The sequence below is a fragment of the Caloenas nicobarica genome, chromosome 2 (assembly GCF_036013445.1).
Source record: "Caloenas nicobarica isolate bCalNic1 chromosome 2, bCalNic1.hap1, whole genome shotgun sequence".
NCBI classification, from domain to species: Eukaryota; Metazoa; Chordata; class Aves; order Columbiformes; family Columbidae; genus Caloenas; species Caloenas nicobarica.
This window is the reverse complement of record NC_088246.1, coordinates 11569136-11589748: the sequence shown is the minus strand read 5'-3', so window position 1 is coordinate 11589748 and position 20613 is coordinate 11569136. Positions and strand designations below refer to the sequence as shown.

The 20613-nt window shown below is 43.1% G+C and overlaps 1 protein-coding gene across 7 annotated transcripts in view; it reads left to right on the top strand.

Moving 5' to 3' along the window:
* DIP2C (disco interacting protein 2 homolog C) overlaps positions 1–13365 on the top strand; it is a 323874-nt gene extending 310509 nt beyond the window's left edge. For all 7 annotated transcript variants that reach the window (XM_065627299.1, XM_065627298.1, XM_065627302.1 and 4 more), the window contains 5 exons: positions 1475–1532; positions 2238–2312; positions 3180–3354; positions 5152–5275; positions 10071–13365. In XM_065627299.1, coding sequence (XP_065483371.1) covers positions 1475–1532; positions 2238–2312; positions 3180–3354; positions 5152–5275; positions 10071–10323 — 685 coding nt within the window. In that variant the 3' untranslated portion in view covers positions 10324–13365. The remainder of the gene's footprint in view (positions 1–1474; positions 1533–2237; positions 2313–3179; positions 3355–5151; positions 5276–10070) is intronic.
* The last annotated feature ends 7248 nt before the right edge of the window (positions 13366–20613 follow it).

Here is a 20613-nt window from a genome sequence, read left to right as displayed (position 1 = left end):
AATGCCACAGGGCTTAGCCCTGCCCCGACCATCAAGGCTGAGAGACTTCCCAGAGCTGCAGATAAAACATTATTCACTCTTCCCGCCTTGGCCTCGACAGTCCCAGCTTTTATGGAAAACTTTTGGAGCAAAGAAATAGTAAAAAGAAAAAAACCACCATATCTTTTTCCATCTCCTTTATGTTTAAGGGCTGAACCTGCCAAAGCTTTGTTCTTCTCCAAAGGGACCTCTCACTGAGGTCTCTCTGTGTCTCATCTCTCCTTTCCCAAACTGAGCGCTGTGGTACTCTGTCTATAAAAAGACCTCAAAACAGTCCGAAAATGATCTATCGTGATGGCTGCTAACAGACTGCAGTTTTATGATCACTTTAACTGGATCCAGTTCTCCACCCGTCTGCTCCTATCTTTGTCTTCCTCTCTTCTGGTGTTTCATCTTTACCTTTTACAGGGTTGGTTTTTAGGCATCTTGTCCTGGGTTTTTTTCTTCCTTTCTAATCACAGAGCTGAGGGGAGGAAAGGGGCATGAACAGCTCTTTTGACAGAAGTACAGATTTGTCTTGGTTAAGTGGATTAGGAAAAATGTTCAGGAGTGGGAAGTTTAAGGTTTTCATGGGCTGTTAGAACTTTGAAGTTATCTCACTGAGGACAGAGGAATACCTAGATGTTGCCAAATTTTCTTCACCATTTACTGGCGGAGATCATCAGCTATTTTAGGACTTTAAAATCTCTTTCATTCTAACCTCCTGAGTACTTTTTTAAGGTTAAATGAGGAATTTCCTTCCAAACTATCATATCATTGAAAGAGAGCTGCCATTCTGCTCTTTTAGTAGGAAAACAAGCTATCTAAGAAAGGGAGAGATAGGAGCAGAAAGCCACACTCAGAGAAGGGGTGTGACCCCAGCAGTAATAACATTTTTCATTAAATGATTTTTTATTATATTAAAATGTTTATCAACCACCGTCCATTGAAAATAATTAAAAGATTGCAAATGCAGATTTGAAGCTGAGGCCAGGTTATGAGTTATTTCAATATGAGTTGGATTTTAACCGTTAGCTGCTTGCGGAATGTGGTTGCTCACTCAGCTCACGTGCTTCTGTGTCTGTGCCCCAGCATTTATGATGTTCTTGTGGGAAATCAGTATTTTAGATCCCTCTTGTTGTGAATAGATTTGTGCATGGAATTCCATTTACAAAAGTCTATCAAAAACAAATAAAAGGCACCAACTACATTTGAAGAATTTAACATTTAAGAAAACATTCACACACATCTTTTTTTTCATTATTTTCCCAGTCATGAGTCTTGACTAAGATTAAATATTGGGCCTGATTATGTTCTACAGGATATAAGCTTCATCTCTTCCAAAAATAACATTATTCTCTGCGATGGTTAACTATTCCTTTTAGAAACAAATACTAATGAAAAGCAAATAAATGCAACGGCGTATTATGCATATTATTTTTACATGTATTTACAGGGTTCGTTTAGTCGAAAGAGGATCTCCACATAGTTTGCCCCTCATGGAGTCAGGAAAAGTAAGTACTGGAAGAAGATTTATACATACCTTTTGTGGTAAATATTTCCAGTAGATTTCCATTTCTGATAATTTTTGCATTAATTCAGTGTTGAGGGAGGCTTTATCAGCTGTGCAGACTGAAGCCACCGAGGCCCTCGCTGCTCACCCACTGCCCGCGGCGCTGTGGGTGCTCACCTCAAGCGTTCTAACCACGGCTTTGCGAACACTCATGGGCAGAGGACGCTTCTTTTGCCATTTCAGGGTTTAACATCTGCCCACCTCTGTTTGGTTGCGTGTCCATTACATGAAGTCACTGGCAGGCCCTTGTCCTGGGGAGGCTGCATGGTGCCTCTGGCTTTCTTTTTGGTACAGGCCAAAGTTTCATGGGGCTCGCGTGTTTTATGGGGTTTTTTTTTATCTTCTAGTATATATTCTCAAAGAGACTTGGGCCATTTGGTAGGATTTCTGCATTGTAGGTGAACATTTTATTTCTGAGGAGTTTTTAATGATGGAACAGCTTTCACAAAGAGAAGAGGTTTTGTAGCATTTCCTAGATATATCAGAATTTATTACATCTCTGGGCGATTTCAATGTATAAGTGTGCTTTAACTTTTCAAGGGTTTCTTCTAGTTGCTGATGAAGTTTTTTTGGGGACCAAGAGTCAGCATACAACTGCACAAGCCGGGATCTGTTTTCTTACTGCCTCATGGTTTTTTTTCGATAGATTCTCCCAGGAGTACGTATCATTATTGCTAATCCAGAAACAAAAGGACCCTTAGGAGATTCTCATCTTGGTGAGGTAAGGCATGAAAACTTCACCTTTGTATGCTCTGAACTAAATTGGAGAGATAAAGCTGTCATTGTGTATGCCAATGGTTTATGATATGTCTTATCAAATACCTGGTTCAGAAAATTGTGAATTATACAGATCTGGTGTGTTACATGATATTTGTGTCCTTATTGACATTGTTAGTAGCATACTTGGTAAACACTAATAATAGCTCAAGTTTGTTAAAACATCTTTTCCTAACTGTATTTTCTACTTGCCGCTTTGCTAATTCTGATGGAAACTTACATGAAAAAACGAGTTTATTGATTAGTCTAATTTCAGCTACATAGTTTTCTAGTGCTATTCTCTTTATAATCATTGTGCTTCAATGCACTGAAGTACTCTCATTAGCTGAGTTGAGCAAGGCTATATGTTTTTCCAATCTATTTTATGTTTCTAGAGAGAGAAAAAATGTTTTCAATAAGCAGTTAAAGATCTAATTAACTAAATGAAGAATTTGTTTTGTCATAATTAAAACTCCAGTCTAATTTGTGAGATTCGTCCGTAAGATTTCATTACTATGAAATCATAAATATTTCTATGATGCCTGAGTTAGATGAAATAAATCCTTCACCACAGGTGAAGGTCCTTGGCCTCACCCTTTAAAATAATCTGTTTGGTGCTCATGGAGGATGCCCTGCTGGAGTAAATACACTGAACCGGGAGGGGAGAACTATCGAAAGAGCCCGGTGCTCTGTATGTTCCTCAACTACAATGCTAAAAGGCATTATAGTATTCTGTAGCTATGACTGAAAATATTTGCATCAAGAATTTTCAATAATGCTTCTTTCTGGAAAGCTACTTTAATTAATACCAGTGTAATTGCTTTTGACTTAGATATGGGTTCACAGCACTCACAATGCCAGTGGGTATTTTACCATCTATGGAGATGAATCTTTGCAATCAGATCATTTTAATTCAAGACTCAGCTTTGGAGATACACAGACTATTTGGGCTCGAACTGGCTATCTGGGGTTCCTGAGAAGAACAGAACTCACAGATGCAAACGGAGGTAAGAGGTTTCTCATCATCTGTGTCCGTGCACATAATTTGAATTATTTTGAGGTTGACACCATGTCTCTTGACCTGTCCTACCCAACGTGTTCAGTCTGTGAAACCTATAGAACTGCAAAAAGAGCCGTAGTTAAAATAATCAGAAAATAAATCGGAGGGCAGGGTTTCTCTGCTGAGACGGTTGTCTGTCTTTTGCTGTACCTCAGGTACTGTAAGTCCCCTCCACCAGGGACTTTTAGGCACCGTTAATGTGCCAGGTGCTTCAGCTTGAAAAATAGGCGATGCAGCTTAAAATGGCATCATTTGCTCTCGCAGTTTTATCCGCTGGAACGGATTTGTGCAAGTAGGAAAACCCTTGTTGTGAGTCTGAGCCCTGTCCCTCCTGTGACCACCTTCCTTGATAATTCCTCTGTTTTAAACTTACAGAAGCTGTCCATGTCTCAAATTTCCCTGTCTTTAAACCCGCAGAGATGGTTCCTGAAACATGATACAAGCAGTAGGCTGCAGGAGAAGCTACGGAGTGTTTGGGTTTCTGTCGGGAATGTACGGGATTTCATTATTTGTTTTTATGACATTCCTTATCTCATGTACACTGTAAGCAAACAGCGCTGCCAGGCACACAACCTCTCTGCTTGGGAAAACGTTACTTCCCTGTGATTTTTGCAGAGTACGGTGCCACGAGTGGTGGCCGGATGGGGTGGCACTCGAAGCAACGCTGTGCGCACCTCCAGGAGTGATCCCAGCACCACGGTGCCGCTGCAATTAGAGTAGCAGCTATTCAGCCAAGGAGTGAATTCATCAAATCTGAAAGGATTTTAGTAATCACCGTGGATTACGGCTGCTGCCCGTCTCCTTATGTTAGCATCTCCTGGGGAGATTTACTTTTGGTTGTGCAGGCTCTTTTCATTTCATAATGATAGCCCAGCGTTGAGAAAATTCAGGATTTTCTGAGGATATTGCAACTTCAGCATCAAAATGGCTTAAATCTTCCTCTGGCAAAGAGTTACTAAGTCTCAGTTCTCCTCCTGCTTTTAGCTCCCAGTGCAGAAAATTCTCTGCCCTTTATTACTGGTAGAGGTTATATTGCCATTACATTACCACCATGCAACTACCTAAATTAATGTAAAAAGAGCCAGTTATCTGCTTTTAAGTCTATTAGTGAATATTATTTCTTTATGGATAACATGCAGTCATTTATTATCAGCCTAATATCTTTTAAAAAGTGTCATTTCAGCCTCATTTATTTCTTCAGTCAATAAAAATTTGTGCTATAAGAGCATAGCGCTTCAGAATGTGCCATTTGTCTAAGTGAGCAATTTGCTATCTGGCACATAGCACGTATTTCTAGTTTATTGATAAACACCTTTGTAAGGCACCTTAAATATCAGTACGGACCAGCTCAAAGCTACTGGAAGAACATACTGTTAGGGTCAAATCTATCCTTTCTCTGTCAGAAGAAAGAGAAACAAGGAGTTTATTGTCTATTTAGGGCACCTTAAAAAAGAATGAGTCTGTTCTGCATCCACAGGGAAAACAGGAATTTATGCCACTGTCTTTGGATAAAGACTACCAGCTTTCTCTTCTTCAAATGGGAATAGTGCCTCTGCTTTCTGCTCTGCGTTGCACTTCAATAATGGAAAATTCTCATTAGTTCGGAAATCACTTTGAGGTTTCAGAAATTTGAGGATAACTTATAAATGTTATATTTATTTTACTCTTTTATTAATGTGAACATTTTTGTAATTTAATGTACAGGAGAACAGAATCATTATTTTTTTTTTTTCCTTACAACCAGAACGCCATGATGCACTTTATGTTGTGGGTGCATTAGATGAAGCCATGGAGTTACGAGGGATGAGATACCATCCGATCGATATTGAAACCTCTGTAATTAGAGCACACAAGAGCATCACGGAATGGTAAGGATTATGTAACACCAGGGCCCTTACATAAAGCTGAAATATCTATAATGTCTGGGTTTTTTTCTTGGATGTTGCAATTGATCAAGGAAGTGGCCTGTCAGGATGGTTACAGGATTTATAACCCAGTTGTAAATACGTCCTTAGGATGAAACTTTTCATGAACAGATTTGATCAAGAAGGACTCTTTTCTTCTAATAGCATTCAATATGTTTCTTTTTTGTGTGTGGTTTTAAGTTCAAGTGAAGGATTAAACTTTTAATTTGAGATACCCAAGCAGCTCTCAGGTAGGTCAGTACCCATTTCTTGGAATTTGAGATTTATATTCTAACCAGGAAAAGCAAACTGCTGTCAGTTCAAGCTTCAGGAGTGTTGCTATTGGAAGGAGTAAGCAAGTAAACATTTCAAATAAATGAACACACTAATAAACTTTATTAGTGAACACACTGTTACTTTTGAATTGGTTATTAATAAGTCAAGCAGTGATCAAATCAAGGTCACAATGGAAATTGAAGCAGTAAATCAATGAGTTAATAATGATGTTGTCATAATCAATGTATCACATCATCAAATGCATAGAGCAGGTAATCATTTCTTGAGGCTGACATAAGAACAAATTGCTTTTCATTATTCTTGCATCAGAGACTGAGTCAGGTAGTTGTTTGTTTTGATATAACCTCAGCTCAGCTCTTCTCCTTTCAACCAAAATGAACCTGTCGCAACACCCAGAGCAATTTAATGAGTGTAAGATCTGAGTCTCCATTTTTCTTTTCAGTCTTGGCTGCAAAAGTGTGGCCTGGAGCAGTAAACTTAATAGTGAAGCACAGCAACCAGATTGGTTTCTTTAGTCGAAACACCTTGCTTTTTTCTTAACTATCTGTTAAAATGAAGGCAGTTAATTGTGTGGCTGACTGTAACAGGTTTTTGCCTGATTGCCTCCTCCCTAGAGCACCATCCCTGCTGGTGTGGTCTTGTGCCAGCGAGCCATTGCACAGGGCGACACATCCTGTGTCCTCATACACACCAGTGTGAATACTTTAAGGATGCTGTGAAATTCTCCTTGAAAATGTGTCAGATCGATATCAGGAGTGGATGGAAAGTTTTCAGATCAAGCTATTTAGGGACAGCTGTATTATAAGATGGTCACAGTTTCATACATTGGTGTGTTCAGCAGTACCTGTTTGTCAGAGATTTGCGTGTCCTCAAAGTGGGAGGTCATGGGCAGCGAATGTAGCCATATCACACTGCAGAAATCATGGGGTTTAGTGGCCGAAAATGCTTAAATTATGTTCCTTTTTTCAAGACCACTGAGAGCATTTTGAGAATCCTTTTCCTTCCGTTACCTTGGAAATCCTGAGTGGGATAGTGGCAACTGGGAAAGGGTTAAGCTGGGAAGACCGAAGAAAAAGACCACTGAATTTCTGTGAGAAGGTAGAAATACATGCAGGTAATTCTCAGTGCCTTCACCCTGCCCAGTAGTGGGGTGATAATGTACAAGGCACTTGAGTGAGATTTCAGAAAACACGCTGTACTGCTGCTACCCTTTGTCCAAAGACCAAAATTGAAAGTCTTCAGGGTTGGTTTTTTCCTCAAAGAAGAAAGACTGCTGATGATTTCGATGTTTCTCTGATGTTGGCCCTGCAGAAAATGGACAGGCAGCGGTTCAGAGGGACAGCACCTGGTTTGCTCACAGTTCCCAACCTCTTCCCAACTGGTGCTCTGCTCTCTCAAGCCACCTTCATGGAGTTTTCATTCATAGTCCTAGTCCTGACCGTCCTTGTGTTTTCTCACTTAACTTCTCTTGTCTTTGTGAAACACTCCTTGACAAAATAATAGCCAGTCAAATCTTTCTTTTTATAATATATGTGCTTTGTATATGCCTTTCTTTGGATGGGGACACAAGCCTCCGTTCTTGTGGAGGCAGCTGTTATTTCCGCTACAGTGACCCATTAAGGATTTAACTGCATCGATACCTGTTGCAAACAAAAAGTACAGGGTGTGTCCAGATCGTAAAGATAGCCTCAGCTTAACACACCTTCATTGTGTCGCATTTAACACTGCTGAGGGAAATGATGACTTGCTGACTGACGTGGTCCTGCCGTGCAACTTCTGTCATTGCGGATCAGATCTAAAAGGTCATTTAAAATTATTCTTGTCTCTTAAGAAATTTTAGCACAAAATCAACAGCCTCTGACTCCGGACCTCCTGTGTCTCAATACGTGACAAGCAAAAGAGTGGCACGGTCTGGTTTTATTGTGATGCATTGCTACACCAGGCCAATTTTGAAAGTGTTATTAATACTGCACAATATCTTAAGAAATAATGTATGTGTATGTGTTTTAATTAAAGCACATAGTTGACTCATTTAAACTTCAAACCCTTGAAGGAGGAACAGCACGTAGCTTCCTGGAGTTTGCTAAGAAGTGGTTTTCTCCCTCTGCTTAATGACAAATGGATGAAGCTACAGGAGACATTAGGAGAAGAAAGGGCCTCTTTCTCTGGAGGTGTTTCAACAACTTCCTGGCTTTTCCTGAAGCATTTGTTGGGTTGGAAGCAGCAGGAGGGGCTGTTCCCAGCTCAGTGCATTGGCCATGTTGCACCTGTTAGGTGTGACTCCTTATTTCTTATGAACGTGCAGCCTTCCTGAGTCCCTGGTTTTTTTGTTTCTTTGTTTTTATTCATCAGGGCTAGAAAGTTAGTTTATTCATAGGTGATACAGGCTGGACAATATATCTTCATCTCAACTGGTGAGAACATAAAGGGCGATACTTGCTTTTACTTAGAGTTGTCACCAGTGGGTTAGAATCATGACATATGAAATGAGTTTTAAATTAAACTGAAACTCTCTTAGGAGTGTCACTGGCTCAAATCACTTCATCAAAGCTTCACGAAGGTTTTGGATATTCATCTTCTGAACTCAAACTAACTTCTCCTAAGCTATGTGTTAGGAACCAGCTCCTGAACCTTGCCATTAATTGCTTTCTCAAGTAACAAGCTAACAGTAGGTTTAAGACATGGTTTCAAGTGCTAACTTATATTTTAATAAGACCTCCTCGGGCTTTTCTATTAGGATACATATCATACTAATTTAGATGTTTGTACAGCAATCTGTAAAAATTCCAGGACCTCTCTGGAGATGGTCACCTCTGCAGGGTGCTACATCACTTTGTTAACATTCAGCATCGATCAAAACTTAATAGAAAGTCTGTGAAAACAGAATTACAAATTAAAATTCATTTCATAGCAATACTAAGTCAAAAGCAGCCTGCACAGCCTTGCTTTGGCTACCCATTAGTTTTCCAGATCAATAAGCACATAAGAATTCAATCGAATAGTACTTTGGCAGGATCCGAAAATGAAATTTTCTTAAATAGTAAGTACATTTTTTCCTAAAATCCATTCTGTTAAGCATCAATATAGTGCACATTTTTGCAGCTAACTTTTGGACAAAGTAAGATAGGCTTCCGAAGAACAGGGTTTTCAGAATTGTCTTAGTAGGCTAAACCAGTGCACTTCTGTCTCAGTCAAGCGTTGACTTTAGGGTAAGTAGCTCTTTTTGAAGTTGGCTTATATATATAATATATTCTAACTTTCAGGTGCTTATGCGAAAGACAGTTCTGGGAAATTATCCCCTGATTTTATAAGGTAAAGGAGGGCAAAGCTTGATGTATGAGTTACACGTGTAGAATATTATTATTTATGCTGTGGAATAGTTAGAAGAAGAATGAGATTGCTCTTTGTGAAGCCTCGGTCCTGCTGACCTCCTGTGAGACTTCAGAGGCTTTGGAGATGTTTGAGAGGTGGGGAGGAGGACGGAGGGAAGCAGACGCCAGGCCTTTGTACCCTCCCAGCCTCCGTATTTGGAAGGATAAATGCTTTTCCTTAGCCAGAAAAGATGCCCAGTAGCAGAAACCAAAATTTACCTGCTTCAGCCAAGGGCTTAACCACAATTTTGGGGTCTTACAAAGTTCTCTTAGTAAAGAGACAATAGCGATGATAATGGTGTTCCCTTGACCATCTCACCTGTTAATAGGGAATGTAAAAACTCCTGTCCCCTTCAACCCAATAGAAATCAAACACAGCTGAAATAAAACAGATGGAGACACTGCTTATTTCTGTGTAAAGCAATTGGTCCAGAAGAATCGCAGCTCTCTTGTGCTCTTGCTTGTCTCTGGCGTGCGTGGCCAGCAGCCAGCCATGGCCAGGCGGCTCGTAGCCGTGCGAGTGCCGAAGCCCCCGGCGCAGCCAGCGGGGATCTGTGCAGCTGCAGTGTGCCGTGCCGGCTTTCCCAGCGCTCCACGCCCCTTGGCTGGGCAGGGTTTAGCCCAAAAGTCTTTTCAGCTCAGACTAGGTTCCTGCCGCTCCTTTTGGTGCCTCCTCTTTTAACTTCCTTTGCTCTTCTGGGTGCTCTTCAGAAAACTGAGAGAAGACACCTCTACCCACACATAGCTCACATCGTCATGAACGCCACAGTGCTGTGACAGTTCTCTGGCTGCAGAGGCAACCGCACGGTGTCTTCCAACCTTTTTACATGACAGGCAAGGATTAGACTCGAGTTTCTGTAAAGTTTAGCCCAGTACTCAGTATTGCAGCAATATTGAAGTGAGAGCTGGTGGGGCCGTTCTTCTGCCCCTTCCTGCAGACATGTTTTCTCTCGCTCTTTCTGCTTTGTGGTGAGCGTGCAGAAGGAGCCCTAGAAGTTGAAACAAAAGGTAACCAAGGCGGAATTAAAAGGGTAAGAAACTAAGTGCGTAAAAAAACCTCCCCACTAATATTATTTTTTCTTCCATTCCAGCGCGGTGTTTACCTGGACAAATTTATTGGTCGTCGTAGTTGAGCTGGACGGATCGGAGCAAGAAGCTTTGGACCTGGTTCCTTTGGTCACCAACGTGGTCCTGGAGGAACATTATCTGATTGTAGGGGTGGTGGTGGTTGTGGACATTGGTGTAATTCCTATCAACTCCCGTGGAGAGAAACAACGTATGCACCTACGAGATGGATTTTTGGCAGACCAGCTAGATCCCATCTATGTGGCCTACAACATGTAGTCTTGTACCTTAAAGCTTCCATGGACTTTATTATAGATGTATAAAATTTTTTGGTGTCCACTAAAAAAAGTGTGCAGATAAGATGCTGACACTCATCAGAATGGAACTGTTTCTATTACGACTTTTCAAAGCAGTCACGATTGGCAGGAAATAAAATGTGAAATGCTTTCTTTTACCACTAAATTTTAGGAAAGAAGGACTATGGGGTAAGGCCCTTCAGTGTGTTGGAAAAGCCCATTTTAAACTTTTTTTTTTTGCTTATTGGACAATAATGCTTTTGAGTAAATGTGGCTTTGTATTTTACATTAAGTAAGCTGAAGTAGATTTTTTTTTTAATTCTGCCCTCCAAATGGATTCTTTTAAAACAATTTGCATACTAATACGAATAATTATTTTCTTCATTTGTTTTAATATGTCATAAAAAGCTGATGAATACAGATCCATTACTAACTTAAGCCATTTTAGATCCCACATCTTAGGAAACTATGTAGTGGTACGAGGAGAATACCCAAAGTAGCACCTCTCAATTAGAAATCTTGCAGCTTTCTGTCGGAGATGCTGAAAGCCCAAAGGCCAAAGAGCCTTTGCCGTTAGCGTAAGAATGGAAGAAATTTATAAATAAGGTGTATTTCGGCAATGAACTTGCAAATATCTTTGTACTAAACTAAAAAGATAGAATAAGTTAACTACTTCTTCTGTAATTATGTACAAAACGTTTAATTTATTTTGATCTCTTTAGAACTATAAAAGAGAAAAAACATTCAAGAATATTAAACTCTTGAAATGTTTGCTAATATAAAAACAAAGTGTTGTATTATCTTGAGTGGATAGTATCACATCAAATATATATATATGAAATATAAATTCACTAATGACAAAAGATTTTAAAGTTTAAAATGCAGTACTTGTCACTTGCATGGTGTCTCCCACTGTAGATAATCAGATGTTACTCACAAATTTTCGGAAAAAAAAAGCAATCCTGGATTGCTAAGTATCCCTGTCGAAAAGAATCCTCTAGATACCAGCAAGTGGAATTATTGCTGCCTTTAAGGCAGTGAATGAATTTAAGACTAAAAATGCACTACAATAATTTTCTTTTCTTTGCCATGGAGGCAACAATAAATATTCGTGCTGGCATGTGCATACACTTGTTAGGCTTAGAAAAGGCAGGTTGAGGAATAGCACTGTTGTCTAGCTGCAGAACTTCGTTGCACAATTTTTTTCATTGTTTTAGTTGATGGGGTTTTTTGCTAAAAGTTTTGGGGTTATTTGCACAGAGTTGTCAATTCGCCTCTCAGCTAGGACACGTAGCTCGGTGGCCAATGCATCCAGTTTACATTTACAGGAAACAATTGTTTCGATGGTCTTTAATTTATTCCTTAACAGAGAGGAGCGTACAGTCACTACAACCCATTTAGCACGAATCGTGCATCTGCTAACTAGTCCCTAAATGAATAAAACATCCGAGGAACCGATCTGCCTGTTGAAAGAATGGAGGAGTCCCGCGGTCTCCGACCTGAGGCCATCCTGGGAGACGAGTAGGAAAACATGCATCACAGCTGCCTTCATTTTACTACCTTTGGATAAAAGAGAGGTTCGATCCCCCTGTTCTGTTGTCTTCCCTGCACCTCCCGCCCCTTTTTTTAAACCCTTCCCCTTCCTTCCCGTGGTTGTAACTGAACTGACCTGTTTGTGATCAGGAGTGGAGTTGACCAGCTGCAGTCCAAGAATGCTTTTCTTATTGTCCCAAATGACGTTCATGTGCTGGCTCTCATTACCAGGTATGCATGACGAAGATTGGTGCAGGGCACATGTAATCATGTTTATATCACGTTTAAGGGAGTCTCGATGCTGGGTGTGTAAAATCTTTTTAAAAGGTAGGGAGGTTTTAGTCTGCATGTACAGTACAGAGCATCTTGCCATGTCAGACGCGTTTTCTTTCAGACCATCCTTTCCGCCTTCACCGTCCTGTGAATAGCCCTATCCATGCTCTGCAGACCAATCCTATATTTTGTCAAGTTCATTTTCTGCTCCCTAAAAAGAATAAAATCTGTTCTTAATGGCAAGTTGTTGTAAGGTTTCAGACAAGATGTCGATTGATTACAACCATAATTGCAGTGTGTGAACTAACTTGTGAAGTCCAGCTATCGCTGATCTCAGTACTGCAAAACGAATCTCGCTGTCGTTCAAAGCATCACTTTAACCTTCACGAAGTCAACTTTGCATTTGTAGAGAATAAAAGAGCTGCAATGCAGTTGTGAAATGCAGTTAATAACAGCTCTCTTCTGCAACCTGTCATCCGTGGTGGTTAAATCCTGAGTTAAGAGAAATGAGAAACTGAGTTTTTGGTTTTGTTGTGCAAGCAAAAGGAAGGAAACATTTAAGCACCATCAGACTGAGCAATAAAGAAGGATTGTTCTGTATTAGAAATTGTACTGTAGATAAACCATTCATGAGAATGTATAAAATGTTTGTCTTGTGACCTTGTGCTTTTGGAGTCAGACAAAACCATGTAATCAACTTGATGCACATGCACAAAAGAAGAGGGTACACAATGAACATTTAAACACAAAACTAATCAAACAGGAGCAGATTCCTCATGGTGCTTGTTTATTATATATATTTAATCCTGCTTGACACTTTACCCAAGGGAAGACTGTCCCTTTTATCAGTTGAATGTTAGCAGCGTTATTTCATAGAGTGTGGTGACTGGTTAGAGAAATTCATGTAACTCAGCCAATCACAGTTTCAAACAAAAATTTTTATGTGCAAAGGACAGCGACTTTCTTGTATGTTAAACCACCAGTACGCTTTGTACATCTGTGATAACGCCTGTTTTATATTCAAATGAACAAATAAAAGCTTTTATTTTTGTTGCTCTGAAAATATCAGTTTCTTAATTAGTCATCTAAAATGGAGTTTCTGAGAGCTGCAGACGCTCAGTGGAGGAACATGGAGAGCTATACTGTAATTTTATTTTGTTTACCTCTCTTGTTGCATAATTTATTAGTACAAATCATTATACTTTTAACAATGTTTAAATACTGGTGTGGGCATTTACTGCTGAAAGACTTTCATATGGCAACAAATGTTTTTTGTGAAATGTTTTTTTAATTCTTTTTAATATATTCAAATATACTGTTCACATTTTTGCTGAAAGTGTAAAGATTATTGTAAGCTTGGTAACATTTTGTGAGAAGCAATAACAAGCATTAGTACTGTAAAACTCCTCAAATTTGTCACTTATCACTTTTGTTGCAAGGTCTTGCTGCCGACATATTGCGAATCAGTCGCTTCAGTTCTTGATCCAGGTGTCACATCCCTGCTGGCGCTTCCTGCCGGTGGAACATACGCGTAACTGCTTGGTCACACGTTGGGGGGTAGAACCTCCATAGCAATTTGGAAACCTCGGACGACCAGATAAAACCCCCAGGAAATGAGATCTGCCAATTTCCATTGGCCTACTCCAAAAATCCCGTGATTTCAGAGCTGGCTGCCGCATGCTGAGCAGCAACATCCCCAGAGAAGAGGTTTGCCCGTAGATGTGATTTTCCAAATGTGGTTTTAAGGGGTGAAATTCTGAGTCCTCGTTTCTTTGGTAGCCCATCTGAGAAGTTCAGGGTATAAAATCCCATCTCCAATGGCTTGAATTTCACGTTGCTCATCACAAGAGGTGGGTGCAGCTTTGGAGGACCCACAATTTTCCAGAGCAGAGAGTGTAACCCGGAAAGTGCGGGAGGGAGAGGGCGAGTTAGGGGTGGCAGAAGGAACAGGAAGGCAGAATGGCAATAGTTTCTGATTCTGTTTCACAAATCATTTTCTTGAAAAAAATTAAAGCTTTTGTCATTTTATGCTAATGGCGATGACTTTTAAAAGGTCAAAACATTTCAAGTACACGTTTTAAAAATTGTTTTGGCAAATGGTGGCTATAATGATGAAAAGCTGATGGGGACTCAACAATCAAAAAATGTAGTAGGGTTAGAAGAATAATTTCGTGCACAATAAGAGAACACTATCATTTATTCATTATCGGGTGGATACTAATAAGGTAAGAATTGGAGAAAGGCTTGATAAAAGACCTAGCAGCTTTTTTGTCTGTGTTTTTAGACACAAAATATTTGCTTTATGCACCATTACTATCTAAGGCGGGGAAGGGGGAACATGCACAGAGATCAACAACAAATTCTCACCAGTCGCCTTGTGAACGAACCCCCAGGAGAGCCGGGTCTGGGGGAGCTGCTGCTTTCACCAGGTTTTTGCAGCCACCGAGCAGTTGCAGACCCGTCTCTGCAGCCTCGGGGATACAGATCCCTGCTCTGGGCTCTGGGGGGGCGTGCAGGTGGATTTGGGGGTCTGGGCTGGGCACTGGCGTGGGCCAGGGCCGGATGGGCCGGTGGGGAGAGAGAAAGCCCAGAAAGATCATCCTAGTGGGGATGGACACCACTGTCCCAGAGTAAGAGTCAATCCTGATTGCTTGTTTGTTTGTTTTAATAGAAAAACTTTGTTTAAAACTGAGATTTGAAAAGGAAGGAAAAGGTAGGCAGGTTCTACATTCTGATAGTAGAAATTAATCATTTCCTTTGGGGATAAAATATAAAAGTTCAACCTGTGTTATTTTTTGGTATCCGTAGTGCTTTGTTTGGCAGCCCACCTTTCCAAAAACTCTCACCATGACTTAGATAAACAGGTTTATCCTTTCCAGGGTTTTTAATGTTCACTCTTGAGGGGTGTTGCCTTAAAGCTGGTCCAAAAATTCTCTCAGGGTTTGCCCAATTTTTGCTGTACCTCATGAGATCAACATCTGTGAACTGGCGGCTTTCCCTTTCTTATCCAGCAAACCAGCATCGGCCCGTTTCTGCACATTTTCGGCGTGTGTCCCACTGCTGGAAACTGCACGGCATTTGAGATCAACCATAGGTTCCCGAAGCGGGTCGTGCTGCATCCTGTCAGTCAAAGCCAGCACCAGGAGCGCACTTAACGCTCCTGTCTGCTCTGCACGGACAAGATTCCTTCAAAACCAAGGCACTATTTTATCTGTGTGATCCACATGGGGGGAGGAAAGAGTCTTTGCCCCAGGAATCCTACAATACATCTAATAAAAATATTAAAAATTGATCGCAAAATATATAGCTATGGCCAGTTCGTGGGCTGATCCTAAAGTCACAAAGTTAACCTTGTTTTAATTTCGCGCTTTGGCAGATGGATGCTGACAGGCGGCACACAAGGTAGCGACCTGCAGGGCGGGCTGAAGGAGGGGACGACGCCGGTGGAAGCACCTCGGCAGGGAAGAGGCTTCCAAGTGTGAGCAGCAGCACGTGGGCAAGGGTTGGACATGCCGGGGAGAGACAATGAGAGAGGAACTGTGCTGAGCTGCTGACGAGGACGCCACGGGGGAAGCCGTAAGTGAGGGACAGGTTGAGGAAAAACATTTGTTGTAGAATGGCGGTAAGGCCAGAGAGGAGAAGGTTGTGCACGGGGAGGTGCAGGTCAAGCAATTGAGACTGTCATCTAACCCGGTGGTATCAGGCACCTCATTTTAGGTGTCTTCATCTTAATTTTTTCCATCTAAACATGAGGAGAAGCTTCTTTCCTTTGAGGTGCCAGAGCCTGGAACAGGCTGCCCAGAGAGGCTGTGGAGTCTCCTTCTCTGGAGACATTCAAACCTGCCTGGACACATTCCTGTGCGATCTGCTCTGGTGACCCTGCGTTAGCAGGTGGGTTGGACTGGATGATCCCAGAGGTCCCTTCCAACCCCAACCAAACTGTGTTATCCCAACCAAAAAGGTTCAGGAAACTAAAAACGAAAAAAAGAGGTCTGTATCAGGGAAAAGGCAGGACTGAAGCAGGGAAGTGTGAAGACTAGAGTAAGAAAAGCAGCCGCATACAAGAAGAAAATAATGCTTCGCGAAGCAAGGTCAAGAGTGGAGCATGGCATGGCCGGTATTCACAAGATGAGAATTTGAGCCAACAACTGCCCAAAGGAAACTGGTGGCCGAGGAGATACAAAGGAATTAAACTTCCCATTGCAGACACACTTGCTCATTAACATTTCTAGGATGCCGCTCACAAACATTTAGTTTGGGATACTTCCCTGAAACCCACAGGAGGATTTTTTTTTTTTTTTAATGGCCCCTTATGTCCCCACCGCACACCGCTCAGGCTGGGGGGAGGACACCCCCGGGGTGGGTCTGCAGGGTCTCACAGCCTGCTCAGCCCTGGGGAGCGGCGGTGGAGCCGCTCACCCACAGCACACCCTGCCAGGCCAGCGTGTAGGGCCAGCAAAAACTGAATGGGGAACGCTCACGTTCTTCCCTTCCCTCCTCTTACAGCTCTTTCGTTGCAAAGAAAAAAGCAAGTGAAGTGTGGTCTCAGCCATAATTATTTTTTTGTTCAAAGAATGGAAGTATTTTTCACCTGGGGGCAAAGCCTTTAACAGAAGAAGAGGCTTTTAACCGCTGGTTTAAGCCATAATAAAACGACTATTAGAGATCACTCAATTTTGAAAATTTTCTAACAAAACTCAGATTTTTCTTAAATGAAAATCTGTATTAAAATGCTCCCATTTCTGCTGGCTCATAGAACAGGGTTGTAGCCTCGCTGCAAAAACTGTGCGGCTGCATTTTTGCCGTGCAGACACGTGTGCCTCCATTGCACGTCACGTACAACTAACAGCACCATTTTGTTCTCCAGCGCATCTGCAGGAGAGAGACAAAGTCAGGATGCAGCGTCAGTCCCGGACGTGCCAAACTGTCAGAGAAAGCAACCAGAAATGCAGGTTACAATTGCTCTCGCTGGCAGTTTGACTTAATTTTAGGTAAACCGCATTTGTTCTATTTATCCAGTTTTGATTTGGAAATGCCGAATCAGAGAATTCTGAACAAACTGTTACAAGAAAAGCCTGTAAATAGGTTATATCTCTGCAGCTCATTCTGTACAGAGAGTGTACCCCCTCCCCTGGGAGACTGCTGCTAAAACGAGAGGCTGTGGGCAGGGGTGCCATGCCCGGGGAGAAGCTCCTGCCAGGCCGTGGAGCTGCCCCGGGGGCGGCGGGTCTGTCTGTGTGGCTGTGAGGGCACCGCGGTAAAGCCTTCCCCGGGGTCTGTCAGTCAAAGGCAGCGAGCAGGGTTTTGAGGGAAGCAGGGGTGGCACTGATGACTTTTGAGGTGTGGGTATGTGTAATTCCCCAGTCAATCCCGGGACTGCCGAGCCAGCCGCCCCGCTGTGGTGCTGGGCAGGGACGCGCTGCGGGCGCAGGCTGGGCCTTGCCAGGCCGCTTGTGAGAGCAAAAGGCTGCCAGGCCGGGTTGTGCCAGGCTGGGCTTTGCCAGGCCGGACTGTGCCAGGCCTGGCCTAGTTCGGGGAGGCCGGTACCTCTTAAGCTTGAATTCCTGGCTGCTCCTTCCCTACACGGGCCTTTCCTGCAGCAGTTGATGCTTATTATTGCCAACAGCTTGTGAAAGGAGGCTCCTGCACTGGGCCAGGCTTGAGCTGGCTCAGGGTGTCGGTGCGGCAGGGACCTGCCGCGCGAGCTGCCTCCTGCTCCCCTTCCAGCCTCCAAAAACCCAACATCACCCCGAACGACCAAAGTGAAATACAAACTCCAAAGCTTGGGGTCTTTTTTTGCACCCATACAAATACTGCACAGGGACACAGTGGCCATGCTGGTGGGGAGGGGTGGGCAGCAGCTCGGGCTCCAGCTCCAGCTCCCAGCGGCTCGGCTGGCACGGAGCAGCTTGCTCATTGCCACGACGGCTGCTGACATCAGGGAGCCCAGAGTTAAAATGCTGCTGGCTCCAGTGTCCGCAAGAAAAAAAACAAGAAGCAACTGCATTACCGAGTTGCATGTCTTTCATCTCTTCAGGGGAAAAGTAAAAGGCTTTCTGGCACTCGTGATCTTTACAGACCTGTGAAAAGACAGAGACAGGCTCCGTCACTTGGTCAAGTGTTGTGCCAGCCAAAGAAATTCTCTCTCTCTGGTGCATAAGCCGCGCATGGCAGAGCTTCTAGCCGTGCTTTTCCTTCGGGAAGGACCCAGCGTTGCTCCTTGGCTGAGCTGCAGCACGGGCAGCAGAGGAGCCCCCAGCCTGCCCTGCCCGTGCCGCTGGGGCTCGGACGCCGCGCTCCGCTGCCTCCTGAGAGCACGTCAGACCCACACAGCTCTCTCACGTGAAAACAGCCCTTATCCCTCCTAAGGAGGACAGTTAACGGGGTGTCCTGATCAGCTGAGCGTGTGAGGGTGGCCCACACCAGGCAAAACCCTCTTTCCTGATGACAGGGGCTTCGAGAGCTGCCGTGTGCAAGGCACTGGTTCCCTGTTTGCTTTTAGCGGAGCCGTTTTTCACCTGCTGCAAGGGACGGCAGCTCGGTGCCGAGGCCCAGGGCAGCGGATGGCGGCTCAGCACAGGGCCGGCCCGCACACGCTGCCGGCGGGAGCAGAACCTCGCAGGGCAGCGCGCGGCGTCCCGAGCACCCACAGCCGCAAGAGGCGCTTTTCCCTCTAGGCAAGTGGTTTAAATAATGCCCTGGCTTTATTAATAAACATTGTTTGCTGCTGCAGCAGTCCTTTTCCAAACACTAGTAAAGCGTTTCGTATAACCAGCTTCACTGTGTCTTCTCTATGCAGAACTCGAGTTTATTTTTAGGTACCTCTCTGGGGCAAATCCTATTTCCATTGAAGCTTTACGCCAGCTTAGTTTTCACTTCTAGGGACTTAACAGAAACTGGCCGTTGGCTTCGTAAACAAACACATTTCTCTGCCTTTTAGCAAGGCCCGTTCTCGTTCTCTCGGCCTTTCTGCTGTATTATCTTCAATTATTAGTCCCCTTTTACGTAAAAATTATCTGCAAAGCAGATGCCGTATTTAATTTCAGCCCCTCCATCGCTGTTTGCCAAGCCCAGGGGCGTCTTTCCGCACTTCACCACCAGCTCCAGGGCCGTGGGACTGGAGAGGCCCTGGGGCACGCGTGGCCATGGGGAGCACGAGGGGCAATTGAGAGTTGATTTTCTCTGGGTTCTCTTTCTGATTTTAAAATTTCGAACCTTCAGCAACCCAACATTTCTTTTTTAAAGAGCATTACTCAGAGTCTAACGTGCTTTTGAGCTTTTTGATGTCTGGAAGTAGGTTTTATTAAGATAAAATATGACATTTTTCTCAGGATTTTGAAAGGTCCAAGATATTGATTTTTTCCCTTTTACATTACCTATAAACATCTACTTAAAACCAAAAATGCGCTATTATTCTCAGAAATGGATGGATCTTTACACTTGCAATACAATTTCCTTCACATGAAACAATGCAAGAACGGCATTTCTGGTTTTGATACCCGCCCCCCCCCCCCCCCAATTTGATTTATGAAAACATATGCACAGATCGCATATGTGCTCTCACTCAGTGAAGCTAAAATTGGCTGGGTAGCCCCTAACTATCGGTAACAAATCCCAAACATATTTCACATACTCGGTCGTTTAAGATCTGGAAAAGCAAACAAGCCCTGAGCTGGGCAGCTCGCTCCACCTAAAGGAAGCAGGAGGTAGAAACCACTGCTTGTCCTTAGTAAAATAAAGTAATAGCCAGAGTTAAAATCATATAATAATAATAATAATTATAAATAGGAAAAGCCAGCAATAAAAAGCCAAATAATGTCTTTAAGACTGCTTTGCTGACTTGATTTGGGATAAGTAATTCATTTGCAATCCACGCGCTATGCTGGTTATTTGTATTTGAGTTGCATCAAGATGAAGAAATAAAATTTGCATGCTCAGGTAAAATACTATGAGTCATGTAAGCACAGAAAAGTTTGGATAGTAAACTAATAAAAGAGTTTTTGAGGGATCTTTAAATATTTAAATCCCACCCCCAACTGCCTTGGGACTAGTAGCTCTTGCCAGGTCTCAGTTCCCACAGGGAAATCCTTAATTGCCACAGAGAAACCAATTCCCCGCGTGTCCCTCCCGCGGCCCTGAAGTCACTGTGGGCTCCAGGACAACCAGCCCTGCCTCAGCTTGTCCCCACGCAGCCGTTTCTCTGGGGGTGGCTGTGGGGCTGGCCCGGCGGGCAGCAGCACCAGCACGGGGGCTCGGCTGCCACCAGGCCCTTACTTGGAAAATAAGCGACAGGGAGACAAGCTGCTTCTCAGGGCTGCATTTGTAAGAGAAACGCTGTGGTGCTCAGGCTGGAGCCGGAGTCATAGAGTCCTCTCAGTCCCTCCAGACAAAATTATTTTATTAATAAAATATGTAACGGGCACGGGCCTGGGTTTGGTGACTGAGCGGGGAGGAGGCAGAGCGGCGC